This window comes from Rosa chinensis, chromosome 2 (assembly GCF_002994745.2).
Source record: "Rosa chinensis cultivar Old Blush chromosome 2, RchiOBHm-V2, whole genome shotgun sequence".
NCBI classification, from domain to species: Eukaryota; Viridiplantae; Streptophyta; class Magnoliopsida; order Rosales; family Rosaceae; genus Rosa; species Rosa chinensis.
In genome coordinates, this window is record NC_037089.1 from 1,744,453 (window position 1) to 1,759,155 (window position 14,703).

At 37.5% G+C, this 14,703-nt stretch overlaps 2 protein-coding genes across 2 annotated transcripts; one reads left to right on the plus strand and one right to left on the minus strand.

Moving 5' to 3' along the window:
- The first annotated feature begins 3,124 nt into the window (after positions 1-3,124).
- Positions 3,125-5,557, plus strand: LOC112187360. Its single transcript, XM_024326120.2, has 5 exons — positions 3,125-3,746; positions 3,877-4,611; positions 4,702-4,781; positions 4,889-4,960; positions 5,050-5,557. The coding sequence occupies exons 1-5, from the start codon at positions 3,423-3,425 to the stop codon at positions 5,399-5,401; spliced, it is 1,563 nt and encodes a 520-aa protein (XP_024181888.1). The 5' UTR covers positions 3,125-3,422; the 3' UTR covers positions 5,402-5,557.
- A 115-nt stretch (positions 5,558-5,672) lies between these two features.
- On the minus strand, positions 5,673-9,580 carry LOC112187359. The gene is made up of 6 exons (XM_024326118.2): positions 9,284-9,580; positions 7,693-8,685; positions 7,178-7,351; positions 6,289-6,431; positions 6,080-6,190; positions 5,673-5,967 (listed from the first exon to the last, which is right to left on the minus strand). Exons 1-6 carry the CDS (start codon positions 9,404-9,406, stop codon positions 5,886-5,888), a joined length of 1,626 nt encoding a protein of 541 aa, XP_024181886.1. The 5' UTR covers positions 9,407-9,580; the 3' UTR covers positions 5,673-5,885.
- Between the last annotated feature and the right edge of the window lie 5,123 nt (positions 9,581-14,703).

Here is a 14,703-nt window from a genome sequence, read left to right on the forward strand (position 1 = left end):
AGACGTCGACGTCAATCTGGACAGAGAAAGTCGACGCCGGTCTGGTGATCAAGAAAGGGACGATTCTGGGCTGGTAGCCAAGAACGACTCCGGGCTGGATCAAGAGAGGATGGCGCCGATCTGTATTGATGAGAGGAGCGGCGGCAGTCTCGAGCAGAAGACGAAGCAGACTCGGTAAGAGGAGCGATGGCGGTCTTGAAGACGAGGCCGACTGGATTAGAGGAGCAACGACGACCTTAGGCTGAAGGCGAAGCCAATCGTCCCTGTGAGATGATAAAGTTGACGGAGAAGAAGGATGACGTCTTCCAACAGTTGGAGAACGACGTCGTCTAACCCACAGAAGGTTCCAAGTCAACTGTCTTCCTCGTATTGAGAGAAGACTGAAGAAGAAAAAAGATAAAGTCCTTTGCGGATCTTTGCTCTGATACCAGGTCAAATAGAACAAGGTTAAAAGAATGAATTTACTGATAATCTTATTCATCTCACAGTGGAGGTATATAAAGAGGATTACAGGAATACAATTGACTTACGTCTCTATTCTCTACCACACACAGAAAAGGTAAGTACTAACTACGATATAATTACAATATATTCTATTCCTAATGTTAAGCTATGACTCACGCTAACATTTGGGACTCGAGACTTCTTGAAAAAATTCAAATATGATTAAAGTATTAAAACTTAAGCTATTAGAAAATGAAAATGGCCGTTAATATGGTATAAATTTGAGTAAATTAGGGGCTGCATATATATAACGAAAGGGACATATAGAGCTTCTTGTCTTCTTCAATTATCCTTTAGCTTTAAGGACGAACAAATAATAGACAAAAGTTTTTAAAGAAATGCAAGTGAATGAATCTAATTCCACCAAGTGTCACAATCTATATATCAATTCTTTTCACCCCACCAGCTGAAATTGAATTTGAGATAATGCACCTCACATGTGACTAGTGGCCCAAAGATTTGGACATATGGGAGTGGGATTGCCTCGTTGTCTTGGTCTCTTCCATTTTTTCTTGTTAATGATTAAACCATTCATTTAGGTGAATCATCACTCTCATATTAGTGCTTGATCAAAAGTTTGAATCATTAAGTGAGAAGAGTTAAACAAATATATATGTTGGTCTTTCCCATATCATGTCCTAGATTTATTAGGATGCTATAGAATTAGACATTCCATTATTTCCATCCTGATTTGGTTAAAAGTTTCCATCCTGATTTGGTTAAAAGTTTGTACCTTCCTGTTATCTAGCTGGAGAGCACCATTATGTTGTCCCAAACCTGTTTTGATTTCATTAGCTGGGTTGTGTTAATATAATTAAGCTTTTAAGATACGATTTGATTATTTATTTAATATTTTTTCTTTGTGATTAGAGTGAGTGATAAACAAGAGTCCAAACTGTTTGAAAGTTTTCATATGTGAAAGGTACACTGCACGCCATTGCAAACAGAAGATTGAGACACATTGTACGAATTAGGTTTCTTTGATAATGTTTACTTTCAAATATGTTATCTGTCCAAGACATACATCTTGGCCCTTCATAGGTGTTATAAATTGTTCAAAATCCTTCTAAAGAGGACAATCTCTCTCTATTTTTATTCTTAAGCTGTTCGGAATTTAGTTGAAGGCTCACCCCACGTCTGATTTATTGCATTAGAATTAAATGCATGCATCGAGAGGCACATAAAACTTTAGACTCTAACATTATTACAATAATCTTCATAAAGTACATCATAAATATTAACAAGAGACTCATCTAGCCAAACATCATTAATTAAGGTAATTCAACTTAGAGGTGAGCTAATCTATTGGCTACACTATTTGCTTCACAAAAGATATGTGTATCATGAATAGTGTAAAAATGTCATATAAGACTTGCAATCATCAACAATCTTTCCTGTTTCGGATCTATATTCTGCGTCTTGTTGTAAAGCAGCAACCACAAGTGAGCAATCACATTCTCAATCAAAATCAGCCTTTTTTTGGTGAATAGCCAAAAGGAGACCACTCATGCATGCCTCTGCTTCCATGTGAAGCGTAGAGAGTGCATGAGGGAAGTAACAAGCTAGAGCTGCTAAACACACTTCATGCTCATCTCGGATCACTACCCCAATTCCTCCATCCCTATAATCAAGTTTGTAGCTCCCATCAACATTCACCTTAGCCTATCACTGGGAGGGTTCTGCCATTTCGCCTGCACCCTCCATTTTTTAGTCTTCCTAGAACGATTTAGTTGTTGATAATGATCGAAAAACTGGATAGCCCACTGTGCCGCATTATAGGTACTCATCTTGTGTCGATTCAATACAATTGTAACCGGAATAGTTCAACTTATAATTTTATTTTAAAGATCATCCACTCATATTCTTTAGATTAGAACCACTAGGGTATCTAATATGCAGACAATGTTCATATAAACTCATCATGACTATAATTGAATAGCGACATAGAGTATGAAGAGAAACGACCAATATCATACTTAAAAAAATAAATTAAACATCTTGATTTTTATTTTTTAAAACCGGACTACCTACTAATTATAGTCTTTTTTTTTAATCTATTTTGGTGTTTTAATTTAAAGTATATCACTTGGCGGTACTAATTTTTAGAATCTTGATGATGTTCATATAAACTTGTCATGAATAGTTGTGACTATAATTGAATAGCGACATAAAGTATGAAGAGAAAAGAACAATATCGTACTTAAAAAAATAAAACATCCTTTATTGTCTATAAAACTAGACTACCCACTAATTATAGTCTTTTCTTAATCTATATTGGTGTTTTAATGTAAAGACATTGTGTACATCACTTGGTACTAATTGTTAAAATCCGACAATGTTCATATAAACTTGTTATGAATAGCTTTGACTATAGTTGAATAGCAACATAAAGTATGAAGAGAGACAATCAATATCATACTTAAAAAAATAAAACAGTCTTATCGTTCTTAAAACCAGACTACCTAGTTACCAATTATAATCATTTCTTAATCTATTTTGGTGTTTTAATCTATAGACATTGCGTTTACACTTTAGTAATAATTTTTATAACTTTAATCAAAGTGAAGGAGATTCAAATTTAGGGTCAAGAAAAACCAAAATGTACCCAATCCTATTTATTGATACCACTAGCACATGAAAACGTCTCCTTAATAATGAAAACAAAAATCATATTGCCAACCCCAAGCACCAAAACGACGACGTTTCGTCATTGCATCTTTCATTATTTTTGCCCCATGTGGGTTTCAAAAGACTCTTCAACGGCTAGTTCCTAGTGACCGTTTCCAGTCTCCCCAGATTCAAAATCTGAAATCTTACTACCTCTCTCACACACACATTGTCTTTCAACACCCACAAACACTCGATCTTTCTCGAACCCTTTCGGCAATTCTTCAAATTTAGATCCGAGAGTTTCAAGAATGGTGTACTCGTACGCACCCACATACTACTCCTCTCTACATGAGTCCGTCACCTCTTTATGCAAGACCATCCTTCCCTTCAGCTTCAAGAAACGCCGCTTGCCGGCCGCGGAACACAAGCTGTCGAAGCTTCAGTCTGATAATCTCAAATGGCAGCAGGACTCTTTCCACCAGATTCTCAACTTGATGGGTCTTCACAAAGAAGGCATTTTGGCCGAGACTGAGGTCTCAGCTTTTCGATCCCATTTGCTCGACACTCTAATTGCAGCTCCGGCCGAACATGAGCAGCCAGTGATCTTGAGAGATAAGCTGCTTTTCTTGCAGGTAACAAATCTAAAAGCTCTCTGCCTTCCTTTTTTTTTTATTCGTAAAGTTACGCGACGGGGTATTGCAGGTGGCAAATTGTTCTTGCTGCTGCGATCCACTGAGATTAATGGGGATTTTAATTTTGTAGGAACTTTTGTATGCAAAATGCATATCTGAAGATGAGTACCATTCTTCGAAAAGGCCGCTGCTGCAGAGATTGGCAGTCCAAGGAGCCGAGATTGAGGCCAGAGATGTAATTGTTGCAGGGGCACCACTTAAAGATCCAAAAGAGAATGCAGAGGAGGAGTGGTCTGTGATTGACTTGAAGGATGACAAAAGCTTGATGAACAAAGAGGGCTCGAATTCGAAGAGCAACAAAGGGAAGCATGGCTCGGCAATGAAGCAGATTAAAGGAGCAGCTTCGGTTTTGGGGTTTGTGTCACCTTACAAACAGGGGAAGAACAGAGAAGAGAGGAGCATTTTCGATTTGGCTAACAACTCTAATCATGAAACAAGCTCAATTCTCATGCCAGAGAGCTTGCCTCCTGTGAAAGAAAGTGGTAGCTCAGATAGGACGAAGAGGAAACCGTTTAGGAATTTGTTTCAGAGAGAACAGAAAGAGGGAAATGGGGATGAGAATTGTGTCGAGCAAGAACAAACACCTTCGAAATCAGCGAAAAAGAAATGGGGGTTTGATGGATTGAAGAAGTGGAAGAGGAGTGAGGTGGAGGATGAGACAACTCCTCTGCCTCTTAATGAGAGATCAGATAGTGAAGTTCATGTGAAGCTTGTGGCAAGTCCCATGGGTGAAGGACCAGACACTAAGCTTATCAAGAGGAAGCTGCTGTCAGATGGTTCTCCTTCTGATTTTTTCATTGATAAGGTTTGACATTGTTGATTTGGTTTCTTAATGATTGAGTTGATATTTGAAAATTGAGCTGAAACTAAATCTTGGTCACTTTATAATGTGCAGGTTGTAGGGGACAAGATAAAGAAGGAGCTGTCGAGAATTCAGACCGAACTTTGCACATCAAATCCAAATCTCAAATTTTCGTAAGCCTTTATACTAGTTTCTGGTGACTTTGTTGTATGAGCATTGGTGTTTTGAAAAAGCAATCTTTCTTTTATGAATATATGAATGATTCTTGGGACTTGATCAGGAATGACCAAATTGAAGCAATTTCAACTAAGCTTCCAGTAGACAAGGCTGAGCTAAAGAAGTTTTTCCCCAAGTGAGTTCAATTCCAAATCGTTTGCCTTTTGAGCCTAGGATCAGCTAAAATTGTCACCCTTTTGAGCTCTCTTTGTTTCAATGTTGCAGGTCGTGGTGTGATCGCTACGGTGATGTGGTCTTGGATGTGGTGAAGAAAGAATTCAAGGACCATGTTGGGGAAATGGAGAGCTTGAGGAATGCAGCTAGAGAGAAACATGGCATGAACTCAGCGCGATGGACAACATTCCAAGACGACGATGAAAATTGTCACCCGAATCTATTTGCAACCCGAGATCATTCATACCATAACAGTGGCACTTCAAAGTTCCATGAAACCAATCCTTTCTGTGATGATCACATCACTGGGAATGGAAGCAATGCTAGCAAGCTGGGATTTAAACCAGCTTTTGCCCAAGACCAGAACCAGAACCCCTTCTGGGTCCCTGGACATGGCTATTGATAACAGCAGGCACTGATATATATTCTGGGTAATGCTATAGGGAAGTAATGTTATCTGCTTTTATGATGTTATTATGATTGAGGAATCCATAAGCGATTCCTCGGCTAGCCAAGTAATTCAAACTCTATGTTTGACTTGTAAATTAGGCAATGTAATTTCACCCTGTGCTGTCCTAAAGTAACAGGGTTGGTAATTTATTGAAAAGCTCCCATTTTGTGCAGAATGTGTCTCATCTTTGTTGAAAGCATTCTCAAGTAAGAGAAAATACCCGTATGCGTAAGATAAACATTGATACAAATATCTCATATTTCTCAATCTCTGTACAAGTACTACAAATCCGCATCATGAGATTTGACTTGGAAAATTCAGATGCAAGTTAGCACTGAGCACAAAATAAGTTAGTATTTGTCCATGGAGGACAAATAGATACGTGATTGTAAATGTGAAGGGCCATCAATATTTACATTCATATGTACAATTTATATCAAATAGAAGATATTCCTGAGTTAGATACGGAACAGTCGTTTAAACCTTCACGAACATCTCCTCGACAAAGTGGACAAACTCTGTAAGCGGAAAACAGGCAGTAGGAAATGAAACCAAAAGACTTTCAGTATAAAACACTGGAAAATGAAGGATAATATTAAAAGTAAAAGCAAGGGATGGCAATAAGCATACCCATGTATCTCTTTAAGCCACTTATCCACACATGACATGTGATACTCATGGTGGCAGGGCAGAACTCGAATTTTGTCCCCTTCCTCATACTCAGCAAGGCAGATGTGGCACCTGTCAATTATTAACTCACCATGATCAAACATTGACAGATGCATTATGCCCACTGTTGATAATAAACAAAAGAAAAATTTGTACTAAATATGACTTACTGTTCAGCATCATCCCCATGCTTCAATTTGTCAACCTTGGTGTGACTCTTAAGAGGAAACGAATCAACAACAGATGCTGGGGCAGGGACTGAGACCATAGACAGTGAAAGTGACACAGGTTGGCGATGAATTTCATCCAAAACCTGCACGTCATAAATTAGAACAAAACATGTTACAAAATTATGTGATGAAGCTCCACTGATATTATCCATTTGTAATCTCCAAAGTGCAGACAGAATAAAAACTGTAACATTTGAAAGGATGCTGTATCTACATTCTTCAAACCAGGAAGCATATTTGAAAGGAATACAAGCATATAGAGATGCTCCAAGCTATACAAAGTACGTAACCAAAAAGTTGATAAACACATGGACATGTTCCCACAGAACAGAAACCAAACTGGAAAGCAATGAGATATGATGAGATTCTGAATATTACTTTCCCTATAAAATAATTTTATCAACTTCTAAGTTTAATCACTGCCTTGAATGATGACATCCAGAAAAAACTTTTCAACACCAAAACCTGCTTGAAACCTGTGTCATTCACTTAACCAGGCTTTCCTAACATATACTTGCCAGAAACTTCCATAATGAGATTAATAAGCACCAGCAGAAAAATATACCGAGCCATTCAACCAAAATTGATGAATGAGAAACAAATTTCATTAATGTCTTCACTCATTAATAACCAACAGCAGTGCAATCTACCTAACCAGATGCATGCGACCATAAAGGACTTGACCTTTTGAAATGAAAGCAGACCCTAAACAAGAATGTTTGAACCTTCATTGTTATAGCCCAAAACATGTAAGCAACTTCTAGAAGTACCATACATTATCACAATATTGAACAATACAAGAAACAGAAGCCTGAGGAAATAAAATTACCTCGAATAGAGCTTCAGCAAGCATGACAATTCTCGATATACTTGCCCGAGCACTAGACTCCTCTGTCATCAAGAATGAACCACAGGAGCACATGCCACCCGGGTGAATTCCTGTAGGACAAGTAGTATTGCGGTGAGCATTATCATCAAGGCCACCACGAAGCCGTTCCCAGACCTGTAAAGAGTCATGCAAAAGCGTAAGATATAATTACTGGGGAGAATAAGAACACAGCTGCTGGTAACTATTGATAGGATTTTCTGCCCTCTAACAACTTTTTTTTTTTTTTTTGGTAATAACATCTAAATAGAAAACATTATGAACCGAATATTGAAGTACTATTGGCCAATGATAACGTATATCAATATAATATTGTAGATGAATGCACACTACTGATTATTCCATATAACACATAAGTCCCTCAAGTCAATGGAGCCCAAGTATCCAATCTTCAGATCCAAGTTAAGTCACATGATTGAAACAACATAACAGAAGTTTTTTAAATTTTACAAGATCACCTCAGATCTAGAGTGCCGGCGCCGTTCACTCAAGTTGGGAGTTCTATTGACCCGGTGACCAGAATCAGCTCCACTTCGATCATCAAGAAAATCACCACTCAAACCAAGTAGCCATCTGTCATGAAATCCTAGATCCTCAGTCTCATCAGTAGAGAAAAGTATGGTTGGAGAATCAATAAACCTTCTGGAACTGCGTCTTGAAAATGCATCCCAAAACAGACGCCTACCATTCCTTCTGGACTCACGGTTACTTGTATCAGCATTACTACTGGACAAAAAGTTCGAAGAAATGCTCATGACATCAACATGAACTACACTTCCATCTTCCCGGCTTTGTTCCCTGTTGGACACAAGGAATCCTAAGCCAGAAGGTACCTCCCGAAGGGAATCATTTCCGCGTGAGGGAAAAGGTAATGGTATATCAGAAACATGAACAGAATCAGTATCAGCATTAGTATTATGGACAGCCATTACTTCAGCTACATGATTCTCAACGGACATGTCATCAGAACGGGAATTCCCAATCCCTTGTGGAGAAGAACTACTTGGACGCATAACCACAGGACACGCCTGAGATACATTCTTGTCTGCGGAGCCATTGACTGCATCCATGTTAGCCGAACTATTCACAGAGACTGGGTGGGAAGATTGTTGTTCTTTAAACGAAGTACTAGCTGTAGTACTATTATCCCTACTAGATTCATCATGATTACAACCAGCACTTACCGGATGAGAAATGAGCTCCTTACTTCTGGACAAGCACTTCCCCTGGTTACTAGTGTCAAGACTTCTTAAACCTTCTTCAAAATAAGTACCCTGACCGGCTGGAACATCGCTCTGAGATGAGGATCCAATTTCAGTATTAGGGAAGGTGGACCCTGCCCCTGCACTGGAGATCAACGAGGATACGTCTGTGGAGTTCTGAACTGGATTTTTACCCCGATCACAATTCTCTGCGTATCTCACAAGACACTCAGCTGGATGATCTTCCATCTGCAAGAAAGACACCTAAGCATATCAGTATCTATCATAATCTATAATCCCAAGTACAAACCAATGCAACAAAAGATCACAACACTAGCAACATTCTTATCTAACACTTCCCCGACCGATTTCAGGGTCTTCCAAGACCCTGAAAACGCTCGGTCTAACCTGGTTTCTTCTTCATCCACGATTGTTTAACTGAATCTAAACAATCCTAAAGACCAAAAAATACATAATTCGATCCCCGGAATTGATAATTGACCTGATTAATTAAAACTGCCAATCAACAATATGATCCTAATTGAGCAATTGTTCATTAGCCACCAATATTCACAGATACATGATAAACAAAAAGTCAAATTGACGAAGGAAACTGCAAAATCACCGATCACAAAGCACCAATCTTTCACCACCAGTTTATCAAATTCATGAAAATAAACCCCAAATCAAACATTTGGGTTTCTCTATTCCACTAAAAAGCACCGACCTTTGCACCAAACGACCAAATCCCAAATCATCCAAACCCAATAAAGATCGAATCTTTGATTCAAATTAGCACAAACGAAATAATGGGTGATGAAGATTGAAGAAGAAAGGAAAGGGGTACCTCGTGAGCGGCACGTGAGGACGAGCCTCCGCAGACGAGAGAGGAGAGTAGGGAACGATTGGCGATGCGGTTGGGTCGGGGCCGAGATGGGCGCGAACCCAGTCGGCTAGTGCTCGAGCCCATTTCAACAAGAAGAAGAAGAAGAAGAAGAAGAAGAAGAAGACGAAAGCTTCAGAAATGAATAAAGAGATTGAGATTGATGATAATTGAAGCACACCCAACTGAGAGAGAGAGAGAGAGAGAGAGGTGCTTTGTTTATGTTTCAAATTCGATGAATTTGTGGACTACCGTATCATTGGGGTAAAGAAAGACTTAATCTTTGATGCTTCTAAACAGTTGAGAGGGACTGTGATAATATCAGAGAGACATTTTTGTTGTGTGTTTTCTATTATTTTTAGTTTTTATTGGCATTGTAATTTTTGTTTTTTGTTTTTTTTTTTAATACGTTTTGGGAAAGAGATTTGATGTAAGAAAAGAAAAGATGGAGGGGATTGACAGGGAGGTTGAAAAACCTAAGTTCATGCTTAAGGATGGACTAACTATTATTAGAAACAAAATCACGTACTTTACAGACAATTATACAATTTATAAGTAATTATGTATTTATGAGACTTGAAATAGAAAATTTTCTACACAAATGAAAAATGTTCGGTTAGTGACGTCAAGAATGTTAAATTGATGCTTAAAGTTTAAGTAAATGTAGTTAAAGTTTGATTAAAAGCTTGTGTAAACAGAATATTGAATTAGAAGTTGAGTGACGATGAATCTTAAAGACTAACGGGAAATTTAGAAACGTATGTTCAAAAAAAGGGAAGTCCTTGTCTGAAAAATTAGAAAGATACACAGGATTAAAAAAAATAATTATACAATGTTTTGTAATAAGGTGGAATGGTTCTATGACTTCTATCATTACAAATGTAAATGTGGGCTTGATAATTGGAAATGGCTGGAACAACAACCCAAACCTAAAATAGTGGATCTCTCTCTACCATTGACCTTTACATAATGAAGAGTCTCTTGCCCAAGCTCATCCTGGCCCAAACCTTGACCTTATGCGACCTTTGTCTTCCCTCCTGTTTAATTTGAACTTCACTTTTTGGTGTTGCCGAGGCAACTCATACTTCTGATTTTGGTTGCTATGAGCCTATGATAGTGAGTTGATGACAATTAAGGCCAGCTTGGTAGTACGCATAGAGAGTAACTGCCCTAGTTCTAGGCTAAGCACAACCCGGCAAACGGTTTCCGATTATGGAAACAAAACCCGGCCAATTCCTCTATGTTGTTGTTGCTTCTCCATCTTTCCATAATCACATACCACAAATGCCGCTCTCCGCCTACCAAAATTTATAGGTAGATTGGCCTATCCATATTCATATTCGCCAGAAATACATACACTCTAATTCCTTCGATCTCTGTTTGATAGTTTGACGTTCCTTTTTAAGCTTGTTGTCGTTGAATGCGGGCTTTATATGATTAGTTATGTTTTCACTAGTTTCTATTTTGATACTCAGATTTAGTCATGGATTTAGTCCAGTAATAGGACAATCAGTTTGTAGATAGGAAGTGCTCAATGCAAACCCTAGCTTTCCCTTTGAAAAAAGGAATAACTTAGACAAAACGCAAGTATTGGTTCATGTAAGACCAAAGCAAGCACTAGAATCTCGACAATTATTTTTGGATTCAAACATTCCTCTAACTGTTTATAAGGAAACATTCCTCTAACTGTTTATAAGGAAATATTTGACAGACAATTCCTCGGCTATCCCTTTGGTATTTCGAAGCGATGCAACGCTACCAGGCTATATGAACTTGGTCAATGAGGAAATGAGCAAGTTTTCCTAGTCTCTTTGATCTGATTAGGCTCGAGAACTCCAGAAAAGAGTAAGATCATGAGGAGGTCTAGGCATTATGACATTGGATATGTAATGATCATAAAATTCATAACGCTTTTGTGTAATACTTATACTGTGTAGTTTTTGGCTTTACCTATTTTACAAAATGGATCCAGCTCCTCTAAAGTGAGAGGACTGTGAATTTATTTAAATTTCATAAAATTTACATCCTCCAAGTAATCCAATGATAAAAAAAAATGCCACATCAGTTGGAATTAAACTTTATGGTTTCCTTCTCAAACTGATGCTAACGGTGTCGTTGACTCTGGAACAAAAAAAAAAATGCAGTCGTCCTCTATTAAAACAAATGAAATTAATCCTGCTTTCATGAATTGAAACCAAATTATGTATCTTCTTTCTAATTATGTTCTCCTTTCTTTAATTGAAACGAAATTAAACGACTAAATCTTCTCATATTTGAATCTCAATGGCTATGTTGTGCACATATATCTTTCCTGTAATTTCGATTCGATTCGAGCTTTCCTTTAGACTTTCTCATATCAATAATTCAATACATCAACAGGCTAATAGATTATAGATTAATGTTGTTTTCTTTTTCTTGTAATTTCGTTATGCTCTATGCAATTTGGAGGATTTGCAGCAATGATTTCTATTTTTTTTTTCATTTTAGTTGTGGAGGGATTAAAAAAATAAAATAAATAAAAAAAGGAAGAAGGACAAAAGAATGAAGTTTTGCCTGAGAAGAAAGTTGAGAGCAAACCGTGGAAGAAGAAGAGTCCCTTTTTTTTTTTTTTTTTTGTCTGATGGAATAAACGTCTGTTTGAGAGGAAGAGCAATAAAAATCCTCTTAGCTGATGTGGCAATTTCTTTGACCATTAGATGACTCAAAGGGTGTAGATTTTATGAAATTTAAATAAATTCACAACTCTCTCATTTAGAGGAGCTGGATCATCGTGCATTTGGTGAAAGTCTCATCAGCGAGTCCTCACTCACTGGACAGCAAACTGGAGTATTTGGTAAGACCTGTATCACATGATATGGAGGTTTAAATGTGACTCAACTATTTTCTACAAAGCGAGATTGAATTTAAAGCTTTACATCTGTTTTAACAAAGGAAAATGATTTGTGGCCTCAATGAGGCATAAGATTTATGGCCTCAATATTAGGTGTCATGCCATGTCACCTACACACATCACTTATTTGTCAAATCATGCCATGTAATTCTTGAGAAAAATACTATTTTAGCCTTCCAAAATCTAATGACTCTAAGTTATTTTGATTTTTTTTTCTAAAAGAAAAAATTATTTTGTCTTTTTTTTCTTTTTTTCATTACACTCATGCTTAGATTTAAATAACAATGTCAAGAATAGAAAAAATTTCATGTAATTCAATCAATAGATTTGCACATACATTAGTCAATAGATTTGCATAACACATGTATATGAGTTCAACATTTGTTGCGTTTATGTAAATTTTGAAAATATAATGTGAAAAATACATAGTTATATCATTATATATGTTCTTATGTTCATTCTTTTCTCTATATGTAGCTAGGGTCTAAACATTATATTTTAGTTTATTATTTTCTGTTTGTTTATTTTCCTTATATTTAGATTGTAGATGATAATTAATGAATGCTACTAACATGAAATTTTTTTTCTTACCTCTTAATTTAGACATATGTATTTTCCAAATTCAATTTATTAATGCTATTTTTTTGGATGAAATTAATCAATAAAGTTATTGCCTATTTCTTGACACCTAATTCAATATATTTATGCAATTTGGAAAGAAAAATTATAGGAAAGAATTTAAATAAATGAAGAAAAATATTGGTTAAAGAATTTGTAGACATATATCTTAAATTAATACATAATTAATAGCTGATTTTTTTTTTCGTCACCTAATTAAATTCATTAATGTAATTGATTCACCCCTAACATCTAAAAGGAAATATAAAATAGTAAAATTGGTGTTGCAATAGTATGATGTGGCAAGATATATTATGTGAAATTGAAAATAAAATTAGTATTTGCTTATATGGCATGACACTTAGGATTTGAGACCATAAATCTTAGGCCTCATTGAGGCCCTATATCATTGCCCATTAACAAATTAAAACAATAAACCTCTAATTAAGCTTGGCAAATCTATCAATCAGGATATTCTCTATAGGAACAAGAAGACAATTAAACACATCACCATTTATATATTAAACTGGTGTTCTCACTCATTTGGAGTCATATATGCCTAAAGCACGAGCCAGGAGGTGTTATCCACTCAACAATAATTGAAGCATGCACAAAAGATACAGATTATGTAAAGGAACGTGTCTGGTAGATGTACAAGTAATAGTAGACGCCACGAAAAAAAGCTTCAAATCCACTAAGGTAAAGGACAATGGGCCTGAAATCCTGAATGCCGAATAGGAATGTCTGTGGCATTATTACTATAGTGCTTTGTCGATCAGAAAGGGGAGTCTGTGGTACCAATGTACCATCGCCATTTCAAAAAGCTTTGTCATTTTTCTTTTCAGTTTCTTCATACCAAACAATTAGAAATTTGGCTTAATTTACTGATCGAGCCATTAGTGGTTAGACGTCGTACTGGTGTAATTGGAAGAAAATGCTAGCTTAGCTAGGAGATAGCTTTTAGTGGAACGGGTAGCTCATTAGATATCTACACCGTTCAATATATTTTCGTCATGTGTATAAATTTAAAGTAAATAATTAAGGATCGAAAGTCTCGAATTCTCGCGTGCAAAAACTAATATCAAAATTTTACTATCTTTAAAATGGTGCGGGGAGCCCAGCCGACCATCCTAGTGAATACTTTCTCTCATTATCTAGAGAGTTCCAATGATAAACCAAAAACTTGTAGGTCAGTAGGTGTGGTATGAATATCAGATCGCAGATCTGAAAGTGCCATGCATATGAATTGTAGGTAAACACCTAACAATAACAAACACTGGTCTGACTTGCAGTTGCTCTATTATTTTCCAGATGAGGGGGACACGTTTCCCTCGGCAATTGGCGACCCGGTTATATCACCATCCCTAGCTTATATCTTTTCGCCACGTATTGCCGCCACAAAAGAGAAGGAATACGTACTCTCAAGCCTATAAATCAAAGCTAAAGGACAACCCTCTATATATAAATTTCAGAGTTGATCGCAGCAAAATCTAAACTAATCAGAATCATTTGAGATATTGTAAAATGCCAGACCATCCACCACCGCCACACGGCCACGGTCACCCGCCACCTCCAGGTCCGGGGCACCACGAGCCTCCTCCTCCGGGGCCTCATGCACCCCCTCCGCCGGGACCCCATCCACCCCCTCCGGGACCTCATCCACCTCCTCCGGGACCCCATCCACCCCCTCCGGGACCCCATGCCCCTCCTCCCGGCGGCCCTCCTCATGATCCACACAAGCCACATGACCCGCACCACGGTCACCACCACCCATGAACCTAACTACCCATGAGGCCATGAAGCTAGTCAGCTAGCTGTGATCTATATATCTGTATGTGTTTGTAATGTGATGTAGCGAGCTTGTAGTTCTAAGTTG

Excerpts from the sequence above, each read along its gene's own strand:
- LOC112187360 (XM_024326120.2), top strand. The coding sequence starts at position 3,423 with ATGGTGTACTCGTACGCACCCACATACTACTCCTCTCTACATGAGTCC. Across the intron at positions 4,612-4,701 it reads CTGATTTTTTCATTGATAAG|GTTGTAGGGGACAAGATAAA; the intron begins GTTTGACATTGT and ends TATAATGTGCAG. Across the intron at positions 4,782-4,888 it reads AATCCAAATCTCAAATTTTC|GAATGACCAAATTGAAGCAA; the intron begins GTAAGCCTTTAT and ends GGACTTGATCAG.
- LOC112187359 (XM_024326118.2), bottom strand. The coding sequence starts at position 9,406 with ATGGGCTCGAGCACTAGCCGACTGGGTTCGCGCCCATCTCGGCCCCGA. Across the intron at positions 8,686-9,283 it reads CCTCACGTGCCGCTCACGAG|ATGGAAGATCATCCAGCTGA; the intron begins GTACCCCTTTCC and ends TCTTTCTTGCAG. Across the intron at positions 6,432-7,177 it reads TTGCTGAAGCTCTATTCGAG|GTTTTGGATGAAATTCATCG; the intron begins GTAATTTTATTT and ends TATGACGTGCAG.